Source organism: Cavia porcellus, unplaced genomic scaffold (genome assembly GCF_034190915.1).
Source record: "Cavia porcellus strain 051 isolate PalLab524CR breed Dunkin Hartley unplaced genomic scaffold, mCavPor4.1 scaffold_14, whole genome shotgun sequence".
Classification (NCBI taxonomy): Eukaryota; Metazoa; Chordata; class Mammalia; order Rodentia; family Caviidae; genus Cavia; species Cavia porcellus.
The window spans coordinates 60,743,392-60,759,647 of record NW_026947497.1 but is presented as its reverse complement, the minus strand read 5'-3'; the positions used below and the strand labels follow the sequence as shown (position 1 = coordinate 60,759,647).

The 16,256-nt window shown below is 53.6% G+C and overlaps 1 protein-coding gene across 6 annotated transcripts in view; it reads left to right on the top strand.

Moving 5' to 3' along the window:
• The window catches only part of Ulk4 (unc-51 like kinase 4), a 330,250-nt gene extending 313,994 nt beyond the window's left edge, over positions 1-16,256 (top strand). For all 6 annotated transcript variants that reach the window (XM_063260957.1, XM_013160183.3, XM_063260958.1 and 3 more), the window contains 2 exons: positions 15,111-15,196; positions 16,123-16,256. In XM_063260957.1, the coding sequence (XP_063117027.1) occupies positions 15,111-15,196; positions 16,123-16,201 (165 nt within the window). In that variant the 3' untranslated portion in view covers positions 16,202-16,256. The remainder of the gene's footprint in view (positions 1-15,110; positions 15,197-16,122) is intronic.

The following is a 16,256-nucleotide window of genomic DNA, read 5'->3' as shown; positions in this document are numbered from 1 at the left end:
GAACATCTGTCCTGCAGAAGTCACCCAAACACGGACTGTGTTACCGCATCTGATGCTGTAATTTCCAGAATGTAAGGCATCCAGGCGTGGCTCAGTGAGCCGCGTTGAACTCCTTGGCTGGCCTGTTTTAGGTTTACTGAGACAAATCCAGAGGAGCCCTGTGGAAACGCAAGTGGGCTGCGATGGTTAGAGGTAAGCAAGGCAGCAGCTGAATGCTGGTGAGATCATGAACAGCTCCTCCGGGAGGGCCTGGGCACTGGTAAGAGACGCCCTGGCTCCATCACTAACACACTGCCCAGGAACTGAGGATTTAAACTGGACCCTGCATGGCTCTGTGCAGCCCCGCTGGTCAGTGCTGCAGCAGGATCTGCTGTCTTGATTCTTTCCTTTGCCGTGGGCGGCTGCAGATCTCAGCTGGGCTGCGTCTCGGGGACTGGCATGGACTGCGGGGCCAGATCCTCACCCACAGCCTCCTGTCTCTGGCCAGCTAAGCTGGCCATCCTTGGGCAGAGGTTACAGTGGAGGAATGGGTGTGTTGGGTTTCTCCTGGCTGGTTACAGTGCAGTGTCATGGAGCGCAGTCCTCTGGCCAGGTGGGGGAGGAGATGCTGTGTTCCATCGGTTTGTCCACGGAGGTGGCCAGGCAGGAGGGGCTGCAGCCAGTCTGCAGCTAGGTCTTGCCAGGCTCTGGATCACTTGTTTTAACCCAGCAACTTGTCCTGGTTCCTCCTACCTCCCATGACTCTGGAGTGACTTTGGGGGCCCGCACAAAGCAGAACTCCAGAACACTCCAGCACATGCCTAGGCCTCTAGTTCTGGAACACCTAGATTTCCCCCGTTTGAAATCTGTTACCCTCTCTAATGTGGGGGTGGCCTCTCACCCTCCTGTCTCAGCTTGGAGAACCTAACTGTTCAGTGACAGGTGACAATCCATACTTTCGCATCTGGGTAAAAAAAAAAAACCACCTTTCCTTTTTGAGGTGAATGGGAAAGAAAAGAATAGAAAGATCTAAAATAAACACTTCAAAACAGCACTAATTCTGCTTAATTTACTTTTAACCATAGGCACGTGTCAGTGGACAGGGGCAGTAATGGTACAGTGTTGAAGTTTTGGGGAACCTATTTAAGGGCCTGACCAATTTGGAAGTTACAGTTATCCTTAAACTTGGTTTTTAAAAATCGTAGAAAAAGGTAGTGCTTTTGTTCTTTGAATCATAGCAATTCTGTCTACTTACCAGCAGAAATACTGAACTAGTTCATCCATCAGGACGCCCAAAGGCTGGTTTTTTTTTTTTTTTTTTTTGTCTTTTTCGTTTTTATCGGTACCAGGGATCGAACTCACGACTGCCTGCTTACAATGCAGGCGCTTATGCCACTGAGCTAAATCCCCAGCCCCCTAAAGGCTGGTTTTTAAGAAAGCACCCCAGTCTGGTCTGCATATTCATCCCAGAGGCTGCGCACTGCTTCCCCTGCACATGCTCAGCAGACGCCATCTGCAGTGCGCGGTGAATGAGGGCCCTGGGGTTCTGATTCACCTTTGTTAGCAGGATCCAGTGATTCATGCCGACCCCGCTGTGACAACAGAAATCTGCAAGGCATGGTTGTGCCCGGCTGGGGAGTGACAGAACCTGGCGGTTTGTGTTGCACTGTCAGAAGGGCACCCCTCCTTCGCTGCCTGGGCACAGCGGGCTAACACTGCCCTTGCTGCAGTGTGAGGATGGACCAGCCTGTCCAGGACCCCCTCAGCTTCCCCTCCTCGGCCTCTGTGTGTGTGCGCGCACGTGTGTGCATGGGTGTGCGCTCATGTGCATGTGGTGCGTTTTACTTCCTTCTGACGGCCCTGTTTCCCGGCGTGGTTACTGCTGACTGCATTTCACTTCACGTCTCTCGAGGTTACTGGTCCTGTTCTGTTCGAGGGCTTCTGCCCGTCAGATCCTAGCCCTGAAGCCTTCCGTAGGTGGCTCCTGCAGACCAAGGCTGCTCAGTGTGGGTCCTTTTCCTTCACATTCCGGGTATCCCCAAAGATTCCTGCTGTCACCAAAATCACAGGGCCGGGTATTCCCACTTGAAACTGACTACATTGATGCTGGGTTGTAAACAGACTTGGTTAGCAGAGCTGTGTTACACTGCAGGAATAACTCACTGGGTGTTCTACACAGATTATTTGAAATGCCAATTCCTGGGCTCCTCCTGAGCCTCCCAGCCTGTCTGAGTCCCGTGACTGCGTAGTCAGGGAGCCGTGGCCATGTTTTACTTCCACAGCCATGGTCTTATTCAGTTTCGTGTTAACCCCCTGAAATTAGCTAACCATGTCTCCTTTTGTCCCCATTTTGAATCCCTGTGCACACCTCCAGGAGTATTTTTTAATTCTTAGGATTCTTCATGGTATAAAACAAAAGGGAACCGTGCCATCGGTGTCTACAGTTTTTCTTTAAGGCTGACAATTTAAAAGTCCTCTGCAGAGGATCCTCGCTTGCCTGAGCCTTTTGCAGGCAGTTTGAGCTTCCACTGGCATCCACTGTACCGTGCCAGGATGGCACGGGCTGACACTGGTTCCAGAATGCCCCTTGACCCTGTCTCATGACCAGCGCACCTCTGTCCATGACGTCACTGCAGTCACAGCTTCAGGTCCAGGACCTGGAGAGAGGACTGTGGGGGGGGGGCGGCGTGTATGTGAGAGGGCACTCCGTGGGCACTGAGCTGGGGCCAGGGACATGGGCCTGTGTGGGGGCCCCTGGGCCTCTGCTTAGCGAGCAGGAGGAACAGCCCATACCTCAAAGCTGGGTTCTAAGCAGAACCAATTTTCTGTACTCCCGGTTCAGTCATTGTTATTGCTGCTGTGTTATTTATCTGTAAAGTTTCTGATTAATAAATAACTATAGAAAAAATACATCAGGCACAACAGCAGCATGCTGAGCATCTGTGACCTAACCACACCTGTGCGTGTGGGGATCACAGCATTGCCTCTGTCCCCAAAGCCACCTGCACTATAGTGTTTCTGAGACTGAATGGCATCCATGCAGGTAAACAGGTTCCTGTTAATGACACAGAATCCCACTTGTCCCTTCCTCTCCTGGGTGACATTAAACTGTTCTCTCTCCTGTTGTTTCCCCTCCTGCCCCTCTCTTCCCTGAAGCACTATAATCGTGTACCATCTTAGGACCAAGCAGTGTCCCGTGAAGGAAACAGCTGTCCCACCAGGTATTCAGGACAGGAGAGATTGAATACAGGCATCCAGGGGGTGAAAAACAGAGCTTCTGAGGGCTCAGGGACCTGCAGAGACCACAGCAAACCTCAGAAAACATTCCCAGCTGCCCGAGCCATTGAAGTTTCAGGTGGAGGCCTTAAAAGCCACTAACACAGAGCCCCCATCTGCGAATCCCGTGTTAGGGTTCGTATCTGGATGCCTGCCAGGGCCTTGTGTGTGCAGAGGCAGGTGTGGAAGGTGAAGGATTGCAGGGCTGCAGCTGACTTGCTGTACCTGCTGCTTCTAGGGCCCTGCATAGCAGGTGGAGGGGTGTCAGGAGGTGATGCCCAGCACACGCCGATCCATCACAGTCCTGTCTGTGGGGAGCTCGTGACACGGAGGCATCTGAGTCATCCTGGGCAGCTTCTGGGGCATGCTTTATAGTGTCATCTCCCCGTACTTGGTGCCTGAGTGGGAGATTTCAGTTACCTGGGACTCCGTGCTCCATCCTAATAATAAGTGCACAATTCACTAAACCACCACAGGGGTACAGAGGGCTTGGGCGGGGGGAGGGACACAGAAGCTGGTCAAAGATGACTAGAGCCTGCAGCACAGCCTAAAAGTAAGATCAGGAGCTTCAAAACCAGACTGGGAGCGTTGGGATCCCCATTTACATGGGCGCAAATGTCAGCCCCGCCTCAGCCCCACGGGGTCAAATCATGGGAGCTGCAGTGTCCAGTTCTAGGCTGCTGCCCTCTAAGGCCTCCTCCCTGCCCCTCATGTCCTGGGTTCTGGGCTCCTCTGTCTGGTGGGAGAAGTTGGGTCCCCAGTTCCCCTGGCTCTTCTATCCATCTGCAATTCTGCAGCGCTCTGGACACCATCGGGTTCCTGTCATTGCAAAAGGTCACCTCGGCCTCTGCTTTCACCAGCATAAAATGCATCCAGGCACCAAAATTGTATTACCTTTGCCTGTGCTCTGTGGATGTTTTCAGTAAGCTGAGTGTCCTTGGGGATTCAGGGACAGTATTTATGGTTATTGTCAGCGGCGTTGAGTCCAGTAATATCAGATGGAGAATTCCAAGACGCAGCGTGGCCCTGGGCTGTGCTGGGCACTGTGTGTGCAGTGTCCCCTGTGCATGAGACATAAACTCTGCAAGTAGCTGCCGTAATTTAAATGTTCTGTGCAACAGAATGTGGTTTATGATTGCCATGCGGTGCAGTAGCAGAAGAAGGCTCTTCAGATAGGTTCACTGAAAACAGAAATGTAGGGAGAGCAGCTGCCATATCAAAACAGGAACAGGGGGCAGCCCAGGAGTGGCCAGCTTCTGCCCCCGAGGCGCTGCCTTGGAGCTCAGCCTGCATTGCACTCAGAGCCTGGGGACTCACAGCCAGGTGTGGTGGCAGGGCCTGCTGCACCTTGCTGTCACCTGGACACAGGTTCCTGTCCAGCACAGCAGATCAATTCCAGGTGGGCACCTTGGCCGCGGGAAGAACGGCTGCATGGAGCAGGTGTTTCTCGGCAGGCTGCAGCCCCAGGCAGGCCCAGCAGGTAGCAGCCTTTCTCTCCCTCAGCACTCTGTGTTACTAGTCAGGGCTGCACCTTCTAGCAGAGTCCAGAGTGTAGGAAGCCCCTCCCCGCGGAGCCTCTCTCCTCCCACAGCTGCTTTCTTGAACTTAGCAGATTCCAGATGTCCTCTGAGACCTGGCCTCCTGGGGCTCCAAAGCCTATCAGGTCAGGGAGATTTCAGCAGGAGTCCAGGGCCACTGGGTATGCTGGGGACAGAGAAGGCATCATGCTGACACTCGGGCCCTGTACTCTCTGCAAGGAAGGGGATAGTCATGGAAATGAGTGCCGCTGCTGTGTGTCCTGTTGTGCCCTGTTAGGGGAATAACTTGAAGTTGTTTTTCCACAAAACCATATGTAGACAACAGTGAGACCCAACTGGATTTTAGTGAACTTCTCACCGAGCTCTCAGCTCTTCCCACTCCCACACCCATGCCATACCCCAGCAGCCTCAGGAAACGCAAGGCAGCCCTCAGATTGCGGCCACACAGGCTCACTGGCGAGGATCCAGATGTGCTCTGCAGCCTGAAGGGGACAGGGCTCATCCCTGTCCTCAGAGGTGGCCTCCAGAGGTGGCTGGAGCACACGTCTGTGACCAGCCTGGCCCTGGGCTCCACGTGGTGCTTGCTGGGTCGACCGTGCCTGGGTGGGCCTGGGGGATGTGAGGGTCTTGTCATGGAGAGCGAAGTGCGGCTGCAGAAGACTACATTGCCACCGGAAGTCAGCTCTGCCGGAAAGGCGCTTGGCCCTGGTGGTTGGCATCCTGAGTTCAGTCCCAGGATGGTGCACAGTGTTGAGTGGTGACTAGGCCGGGCAGCCTGTGCTTCGTCAGGGTCAGTGCAGGCTCCCCCTCCTCTGCATACCCTCCTCGTGCGCCTCTCTCCCCGGGTGCTGTGAGACGCACACCCTGTTCCCATAAATCCTGAGCTGGGGCGTCCTGCTGGGTCTGCAGCAGGCAGAGCTGCCTGCAAAGTTGCACAGCCACCTTCCACCCGTAGGGCCCTTGGAGCTGAATTCTGGATCAAGAAAGATCAGCAGGAGATGCCATCATCCTCCTTGCGCAGATCCAGAGAACGCTGTGCGGTTTCCCTCCATGCTTCAGTTCTCCAGCCAGCAGGCAACTCTGTCCCATCCTTGCCTCTCGGTCCTGTTCAGCTTTCTACCAAGTTCAAGTTTCTTCCTGCTTTTTAGAAGAAAAAAACGAGTGTACAGAAGCCTTGAGTGTACAGCGGCTGTGCTGGGGCCCTCGGAGCTCTTGCACTGCCCTCTGCTGCCCTCTGGACAGGATGTGGCAAGTGGAACCACTGCCTCCTGCAGCCAGGAAAATAGGACTTGACCAAGATAAGAAGGTGCAGAGGGCCTGAGAGCTGGGGACAAGGACGGTGCCACTCGGCCTGAGAGGCAGCAGAGGAAGCACCTTGCCGCTCCATAGGTGCCCAGCCTCTGCCTCCTGCCTTCGGTACCCTCTCGTGCTTCCTTCTGAGTTTGTGGCCTCTGCACCCCGGGCTGGGCCCCTCTGAAGCAGGAGGGCCGTCTTTCTGTGTCTCCCTCCTGAGAACAGAGCCTAGGGACTGGTGGGCGGGTTTCAGGAGATGCTGTGCACAAGGCCTTGGCACCCCACCCCACCTCACCCTGGCTGTCTTAAGGAAAGCCTTGGACACAGCCTCCAGCAAGCCAGGCCCGGCCCCACTGAATCAGATCCCAAAAAGAGAGTTAATGCCCTAGGCACTGGCAAAAGTCCAGCCCTCAGTCTCCAGTCCTGTCCCCTGGCCCCAGGTTCTCACCCTGAGCAGTCTCTGTTGTCATTTATTTCTAGTTCACCTGGGGATTCTCTTGGTAAGCAGGGGCTCACTCCCTTCTCACACCGACGATGGCTGTCAGGCACGCTGTGCCTGCTTCCCCCGTCCCCGCTGTTTCGTCTTTGTCCAGGCAGGTGGACGTGGTGCCCTGCCCTAAAGTGAGGTCCGGTTCCTGTCCAGCAGCCATGTGGCTTTCCTTTTGTGTACAATCCAAACTCAGGACCTCGCGCTTGCCAGGCAGCTGCTTAGGCCGCTGAGCTACATCCCCTGCACCTCTTGTGTTTTGCATTTGCTTGTTTGTTTGTTGTTAAGCATGGAGTTCTGCGTGGGCTGACTTCACGCTGTATCATTTTCAGATGCTTCTCACTGGGGAACAGGACCCTACTTCATGATGTGTCACAATGGTTTTCCCTGTTTGTGTTTTTGTTTTAGTCCTGTCATACTGGAGGTTTCCATGCAGAATTTGACTTTGTATGCTCAAATTTCTGTCCTCTACTTAGGTAAGAAAGGAAGAAGCCATTTGGCTCTGTGCTTTGCCTTAAGTCTTGCACTTTCTTCTTCCGCCAGCTGTGATCCTCTCAGAACTCCTGTCTCAGCCAGGAGGACCCCTGGCTGGGGCTCTGACCTGGGACAGGTGGCGTGAGTGTCCAGAACTCCCAGGCTCTGGGAGTCCCAGTCCCAGTCTTGGGTGAACTGAAAGCATAGGTTAGATCTGCAGGGAAGCACAAAGGCACAGAGAGTGCGGCGGTCTGAGAGGGGCATTTTCTGTGGACTGCCAGCTGCACAGCGCCGCTGTCACCAGGCAGCTGCAGGAGAGGGGAGAGTTTGGCCTGGGGCTGGAGCTGGAGCAGCAGTTCCGGGTCAGCCACTGTGTGGAGTCCAGGATTCACAGACACCCCCCCTGCCCCATGAGGTGCCGGTATCTCTGCAGGCAGCAGTAACCCTGTGTGTCCCGTGGCCTGTCATCTTCTGGAGCAGGACCTGAAGCAGGTGCTGGTCCCTGACCTATGTGCTGATGTCCCGTTCTGCATGGAGTGCTTTCTCCAGCCCGGGCACAGCTCACTGGCCACTGCTCTGCTGAGGCCCATGCCAATGGGCTGCCTCGCCCCCTGCAGACACCAGGAAGATGGCAAGCAGAGCCCCAGCAGCAGGCAGGGGTGTCCCTGGGAGTGGCCTTGTTCTCCTGGCACCAGCACCACAGGCTCCGCTGCCACTCTCTGTGTCTCCCTGCCCCTTGGCTATCCTTTAAGAGCTGAATTCTGATCTTTCTTTGAAAAGGGTATTTCTCAGAAGAATTGTTTTCTCCCTCTGCAAGACATTCCTGCAGCAAGCGAGGACGAACAAAGGCTTTGATCTCCTAGGTATTCTTTTTAAGTTTGATCTTTTGATCTACCGTGTTGTTTCTATGTACTTAATGGTTTGCCTCAAAATCACCTAAATATCAGGGCAAACAAGACAAATACTTTCAAAAGCAAAATCCATACCAATGCTTTATTGTAACCCTTAGCAACGTGCTCTCAGCAGCCAGCAGGCTGCGTCTGACTTGGCAGGAGGTGGAAAGAAAAGTGGTGTCTCCTCTGCAGTACAGCATCCCGACCTGGACAATCCCTGTCCCGACCGCCTGTCCCCACTGGCACCCTGTTTTGTCACCATTCTAACATCCTTTATGAGGAGCAGTAGCACTCCTGCCGGGCGCCACGGGCTGGGGTGATTGCAGTGGTGAGCCAGCCCAGGTCGCTGTGCTTCCGCCCTGCTGGGTGTGGGCCTTGGAGCCGGTGGCCCTGAGCCCCCTTGTGTATGATCGAGGCTGGCACAGGTGGGGAGCTGCGTCACTGCTGTCCACGATACCATGCACTGGGGCGTCCCTGAGATGTCAGCTGCAGTGCTAAAGACTGAGCGTCATGTCAGGGCAGCACTAGTCGTTGGCAACATCAGCCAGCTAAGCGAACCAGTGAGTCGGACACCCCAGGACTTCAGTTTGGTATGGCTTGCGTCCCATATCCTGGGCCAAGGCCCATAATTAATGCAGCTATTCCTGTGCCAAAATACTCTGGTGAACAGTGGGACTCAGGCTCTGCGGCTGCCATATGAATCGGACTCCATCCAGGCCCTTTCAGAAACTTAGTCTCTTTTTGCTGAAGAAAGATATCCCATACCTGCATTGATGTGTGTTGTGGGTTGTCTGTTTTGCTGAGCGCCCTTGAAATATACTATAATCGGATGCATGTGTACAAAGTGTCCCAGATAACCAACAACAGAGAAAAGACTACATTTTTGGACACTAAAGATTAATTCACAAGGACGTCTGCTACTGCTCAAGGTGAAGGAATAGGGCCTAGATTCACCTTCCTGCCTGTAACAGCCGGCGGGGAAAAAGGAAAAGAAAAGAGACATAAAGCAGTGTTTTTATAAATACAGACATAGCAGGCAGTGAAAGGGCAGATGAGAGGGGATGGATTGCCCCAATTTGATGCCTTGAGAGTTTGCAGAGCTGAAATGCGGTACAGCAGACCCCTTGAGTTAAAGGGACAGAGCTGGGAGTCCAGGGAGATCAAAGAAACTAAAGTTCAGGATCTCATCATGCAGAAGGGCCTTGGGGAGTAGCCTGGGGGGGTGGTGGTGCCCGGGGAGTGTACGGTGGTGCCGTCCTCCCAGCGCGGCAAATCCAGGGGAAGAGAAACCAGTCAGACGAAACCCGGAGGTTAGGACAGGTGCTCCGAGGTTGAAGGCTGTACCTTTGTATCTCAATGCTTACAGACACAGAAGGTTGAACAAGCACCAAGGAGGAGCTCTAGAGACAGAGACCTCCGTGTCTAAGATGAAGGGTGTAAAGGATGAGACTGCAGCCCAGAGGGGCTGCGCCTCACCTTGAGTTCAGAGTGCTCAGAATGAGACACAGCTACCTCTGGGAAACAGGTAACTGTTTTGTAGTTCGGATGGCTGAATATGGGCAGTCCCTGAGAGAGTGAGGGGAGAACAGCAAACACATTAGAAGAAAATGAAATGAATTCGATGAAAACTCTAAACTTACAGGCTGGCTGGTGGCTCCGTGAACCCTAAGCACAAGAAATAGAAAGAAAACTACACGGCAGCACAGAATAAGAAAACTGCTCAAAAGCAGCAAGGGAAAATCTTTACAATGCCCAGAAAATAAAGCTTTGTAGACCAGAACAGCTTCTTACATTTTTTTTTTTTTTTGGTCTTTTTCCTTTTTATCGGTACCAGGGATCGAACTCGCGACTGCCTGCTTGCAAGGCAGGCGCTTATGCCGCAGAGCTAAATCCCCAGCCCCGAGAACAGCTTCTTACAAACAAGTGAGGAAACCGGTCACCCTTCATGAAATGGGAAAGCCCGTAACCGGAATAAAAACCATGTCCGTAACCATAGCCAGAAAAATGGCCTAAAAGCCAGGAGGTATTCCTCAGGTCTGAAGGCTGCAGACAGAGCCCTGGGGGGCAGAAGGAAGCTGGGTCAGTGTGCAGGAAGAGAGGGCATCAGAAATGTGCTCCTGGAAACCACGAGGGTGCCTGGCAGCCAGGCCTGGAACTGGTCCCTCCTGGTAACGGGAAGGAATTTCTGGGCTCACGGGTCTGTGTGCGCAGCACTCTAGGGAGTGCACGGAGCACCTGGTGACACAGAATGGCTCCCTGGGTGTCCACCGTGAGCTGGGCAGGCAGAGGAGGACGGCTGCCAGCAGGCAGCGGAGTATCTCTGGGTGCCCCCTGGCTGCGTGGCACCCTTAGCAGATGACGTGACTCCACTGTGCAGTACGGTTTGTTACATCAGCTACTCTGCAGCACAGCTGCTCCAAACGGATGTTAGAGTGGAAGGTAAAAAACACACAGAAAACTTGGTTTTACAAGCCCTATACAACTAGATTGAAAAACTTAGAAATCCATATATATTTGTTAGAAAAATAGTTACAGGCCAGCTGGGTGAGGCTGTGGTTTGCAGTAGTTTTTGCCAGTGGTTTTAACAATACAGAAATGCATAAGCAGAAGAGAATGCCTCTACTCTCAGGCATTGTCATTTTATGGGATCCAAGTTTCAGTGACTCTATTCAAGGTGTCTAGGATTTTCCTTATAAACGTACCCTTCCTATGCTCCATCTCCTCCAGGATGAAATGAGGTTGAATTATACTGTTGACTCCTTCCTTCCTTCTTTATACTCAGAGGTAAAGAGCAAAACTAAGAAAAGAGGGAGGATGGGGAAAGCGCTTCCGGTCTGGGCTCTGTGAGGTGCAAGGTGGTGTGGGGAACCCTGCACCCTGAGGCAGGGGGGCCTCGGGGAGCTGAGCCCTTGTCACTCGACTGGCCTGGCCTGGGGCCTCTCTCAGATAAGGGTCTTCATCCTCCCTGGCACGCTGGCCTGAGGTGTGTGCAACTGGTGCATCTGTCCCACCCTGCACACAGGTCCTGTCTGCACCAAAGATGATGCGCTTCGTGGCCCCCGTGCACCCAGGTCAGCAGGCGAGTGGCGTCTTTGCAGTGCCTGCGGGCCAGAGGAGGGGCTCCTGGAGCAGGGTGTCAGGGCTTCTCCTCCCTGGCACCCCAGACATGGACCCTCTAATTGTGTAATGTACAGGAAATGGTAAAGCCAGAGGCTTATGGGTGAATGATCTGAAGAGCTAGAGATCGCTCTATTGAAAAGAACACCAAGAAGGTTCTCCTGGTCTGCGGATCGCCTGTGTCATTTCTCCTCTATTTGACCTTCACACACTGCCTCTATTCAGCCAGTCCCACCGCCCTTTTGCTCACAGACTGTCTCGTGGTGGGTGGCATCTGTGGAGGTGGGGACTAGGCAGACTGCACCCTAGTCCTGCTCGGTGTTATGGGTGCTGGGTGGCAGCCTCGGTGCCCCCCTGTCAGGGGTCCTGGCACCTGGCTTGCATCCTCCAGCTAAGCCCTGTCTCCGTCTCTGGGGTTTGATGAGGGCAGCTGAGGGACACAGTGGGGGCTTGTGCCTGAGACCCCCACAGCTGCCCGAGGCACTGGAAGGATCCCTACGGGGTTGGAGCTCAGGGCCTCCGCTTTGCCTGCAGCACCCGTCCTGGACGCCTGCAGTCTTCACAGGCGTTTATTGTTTCCCAGTAACTGGGGCCAGGTGGAGGTCTTGATTTCCACATCCCCGACAGCTAAAGACGAACATTTTTTTAAACTTCATGGCTATTTGTACTCTTTAAGAACTGATCAATGTGTTTGCCCACGAGCTGATTGGGTTGTTTTATGTTGGGGTTTTTTTTACAGTTCTTTGTATGTTCTAGATATTAATCGCCTGTAGAAGAGCAATGAGCAGGAATTCCCTGCTGCTCTGGGGCCCTCTGCATCCTCTGCTGTGCAGTTCTGTCTAATGTGGACCGATCCGCTGGTTCTGGATGTTGTTTCCTGTGTTATTGGGGCCCTGCTCAGGGGGTCTGTGCCTGTGCTGGTGGCTTCAAGTGTTTCTCCAGCATTTCAGTTTTGCTGCTTGTGTATCTGGATCTTTGGCCCATTTCCACTTGAGTGCATGGCACAGGCTGAGACACAGGATGTAACCACGCCCTCCACAGTGGGATCCAGTGCTCCCGGCCCCACCCGCTACACAGGCTATTTTTCTCAGTGTACATCTGGGTCCCGTGGTCACAGGTCAGGGGCTGGAGGTGCGTGGCTGTCCACCTCCGCTGCCCTGTCCCATTGGTCTGCATGTCCATGTTGCGCCGGCACCATGCTTTACAGTCTCCTTGACCTGAGTTAGCGAAGCCTCCAGCCCCGCTCCTTCTGGTCAGGGTTGCTGCTGTCTCTGCTGCTACGTGAACTTCATGTTTGTTAGCTCTGTGAGGCACGTTGCTGGTGTCTGAAAAGAGACTGTAGGGTGTATGGGTAGCTTTTGGTAATATGGCCGTTTGCACATGTTCTTCCCATCCTAGAAGAGGTTCCCTTCCATGTTCTGATGTCCTCTCATTTCCTCCTCTGGGTTCTATGGTCTGCACTGTAGAAGTCTCCACCTTCTTGGTTAGGACGATTCCCAGGTACATGATTTTTAATCTGTGGTGCATAGAATTATTTTTCTGATTTCCTTCTCAGTGGATTCATCATTGGTATACAGAAACACTGTTCATTGTGTGTGCTGATGTTGTACCTGCCACTGTGCTGAGTCTGTTTATCAGACAGAAAAGCCTCATGGTAGAGTATTTTGGGGCTTTCATTTACAGAATCACATCATCTGCAAGTAGGAGCAGTTTGACTTCTTTCTTTCCTTCCAGCCAAGAGCCCCTGCCAAAGTCCTGCGTGCGTGACCTGGGGGAGGAGCGGGGCACCCGTCTCGGCCTGGCCCCGGGAGGCAATGTCGTTGCTGTCCCGCTCAGGGTGGTATGGCTGTGGGCTTGTGCCATGTGGCCATTCTCTAGCTGCCGGTATCATGAGGGGTAGGTGGTCTTTAGGGAAAACAGGTCCTGAGGCTGGGTTAACGGGGTCCAGTCTCAGTGCCACCACGCCTGCTGGCCAGGTGGCCTTGAACAGATCATAGGACCCTTCTTGACCCAGTCTTCTTGTCTGCTGAGTGCTACATATTTTTCAAAATGATCCTCCAAAATAATACACCTGGAAGCATACAGTAGCGGTCAAGGGTGTACATACTTAACACTGCTGTATCTTCCTGATTATTTGATCTTCTTCTAAATACGAAGTGTTCCTTTTTAATTATTATTTCCTCAGAGTCCACTTTTTCTATTAACTACTCCACTTTTCTTTAGTCAGTGTTTACATAACGTAGCTTTTCCATTTTTTTGTACCCTGTAACTATTTTGTACCCTTAAAGAGTGCTTCTTATAAATAAATTTGTGTAATATATGGATGTCTTGTGTATGGGGATATACATGTGTTTGCTTTTGTATTTGATTGTTTTACATGTGGTTTGAAAATCTCAATCTTTTACTTGGGAGTATTTGGTTAACTTACATTTAATGTAGTACTGATGTGTTCGAGCTTAATGTTTACCACACTATTCTTGACGCTTGCTCCTGGGCCTTCCCTTTCCTCTTGGTTTGTGCTGTGCTCCTCTTCTCTGGTTTCTTGGTGTGGAGCTTGGTTTGTTGACCTGGGGCACTTCCTTTTTCTTACTGTATTTTGGTCTTTTTGGGGGGATCTTTTTGAGACAGGGTCTCGTTATGCAGTTGAGGCTGGCCTTGAGCTCACTTTGTAGCCCAGACTGGTCTCGAACTCTCAACAATCCTCCTGCCTTAGCCTCCCGAGTGCTGGAATTACAGGGGTGAGCCACCATGCCCGCTCCTACTGGTAGATTCTGAGTACTACACATTTCCTAAAAAGAGCTGTAGCAGCAGCCCTTGAGTTTCGCCATTTCTGTAGTCATTTCCATTCAACAATGAATATTTTTTGTATTTCCCTTGGGCTGTCATGTAGGACCCTGGCTTTTTTAGAAGTGTATTGATTTCTAAGGGACAGGGACCATCCTGTCATCTTGTTAACTGCCAGTTAATTCTTTTACTAGTGTAGAAGAGACTTCCTACCGTTATGGTTATGGGATGTTTCTGAAACTTGCCTTATTAACACACAGTACTGTCTACACTGGAGAACATCCCAGGATTCCTGGGGAGCCGTGGACCATGGGGGGGATTTCACAGCTGTCCCAAGGCCATGGCATCTGGCTGTTGGATGGTGTGGTAACCCTTCCACATCTCCCCTAAGACTGTGCTTTATTTGCCTGGTTTGTCACTGACAGACAGCTGCAGCTGTGGGTCTGGTCCCTCCCCTTCAGTTCTCTCCATCTGTATTTACACTTCCCATGTGACACTGATTGCTAGGCTTCCTCAGTGATACCTTTGTCCAGCATGTTGTCCTGCTGTCCCTGGTGATTTCCCCCATCAGAAGGCTCCTTTCTGGCACTGCTATGTGCGTTCTAGCTGTGTGTGTGCAGTGTGAAGTCAGGTCTGTGCTGCTGGAACCAGCACAGGATCATCAGCTACTGTGGAGGAGCAGAGGTCCTGCCAGCTCCTTGGCCTGTGCCGGGGGCCAAGGGCAGCGCTGGACCTGAACCTGCTCCCTGGACGGGAGGGGGCGGGTTGCCTCAGGACCTGTGACCTACCACTCGGCCCCTGGCCCTTGCAGGCTCCTGTGTCCAGAATGGAGCCCAGGCTGTATTTCTAGAAGTCTCTAACTTGCTGGAGCGGACGTAAAGGTTTCACCCACCTTCCAGTGGATTCGTCTGCCCCTGGCACTCCAGTTTCCTCCTCCGTCTCCTGTGCTCTTTGGGTGTTTAGTTTTTGCACTGCATTTTGCAGCTGGGATCAGGACCCACTTCCTCTGCACAAGCTGAGCTGCATGTGGCAGGCGCAGGACCTCTTCCTGCCCTGTGCTGCCCTCTGCAGCCACAGGGCCCCGCTGCTGTCCGCCTTGCCCACACCCTGGCCTAGGACACCCTTCGGTGCTACTGCCACACTGCCTGCCTGTCTCTTGGGAGAGCTCCCAGCCTTGCCCTCCATCCCCAACTTCATTCTCACTTATGCCACTGCTGAGCCAGGTTGCAGACTGCGCAACCTCTCTCCTGTCCCACCTTGTCTCTGCAGGTCACCTCCAGTGAGCAGCACCGAGCACGTGTCCAGCAGGCAACCAGCCTTCAGTGGATGTTGGAGCGGCTGACCCAGGCTGAGGGGTACGTGGGGCACAGGCATGTGGGGCTGTGATGGGAAAGTGCATGGGGTTCAGGTGGGGGGTGGGTAGGTGTGGCACTGAGGTTACATGGGCATGATCAGGGGTAAGGGGGCTGGTGGTGCGTGGCTGGGGTAGGTTGACAGTCTACTGGCAGGTGGGCTGGCTAAGGTCCCCACATTCCCTGCCTCCACTTCCTTGTCAGGACCTTCCTGCCACTCCAGGCCAGAGACCCCTGTGTGCAGACCCGGTGGTGGTGCACACACCTGGGACTCAGTACCTAGGAGGCTGAGGCAGGACCTGACAGTGACTCCCAGGACAAGGGGCAGGACACCATGGCAGAGAGGGAGGGTCAGGGTGTGCAGGCAGGTGGTGGGGGGCCCCAAGGTGGGTGGGCTTGGCGGCTGCCTGTTGCTCAGGTTGGTTTAGGATGCAGGCTCCAAGTGCTGGGCATAGGACACAGGTACTCATGGGCTTCAGTGGGTCCCCTCGCTAGGTGGCCTTGTATGGGCTCCAAGGCACTCAATGAGGTTCCAGCAGCTCCTGTACCTTCATCCTGCATGCTGGCCACCTGGCCTTGGGGTGCTTGGGCAGCACTGGGGATCCACCTGGAGAGGGCTTCCCCGGTTCACCTCATGGAGAGAGTAGAGCTTTCGGAGGGAAAAAGTTTCTGCCACCTTGCAGGCTTTTGATGCAAGCAGAGATGCAGGGCCTGGCTCCTGGTGACAGCCCTGTCTCCTTGCCACTTGGCAACAGAGCTCACATCACAGTTCCAAGGGAGCCAGGGTGAGGTGTGAGGGCCTGAAACACATGCGCTGCCCCATGCAGCCCCCACAGACCCTAGGCTTAGGGATGTGGGCATGCTGGTCCTCTTCTGGCCCCCAGCTCCTGGATGCCCTCCAGTAAGTGCACCCCTACTCTCTCCCACAGCTCACCTGACAGCGGACTGGTGGCTTCCCTGGCCCTGGACATCCTCCACGCCCTGGGCTCCCGGCAGGAAGATGTGTAGGGAGCCCTGCTTGCATACTCCCACCACCCCTAATAAAGTCAGGACCTGGCGTCAA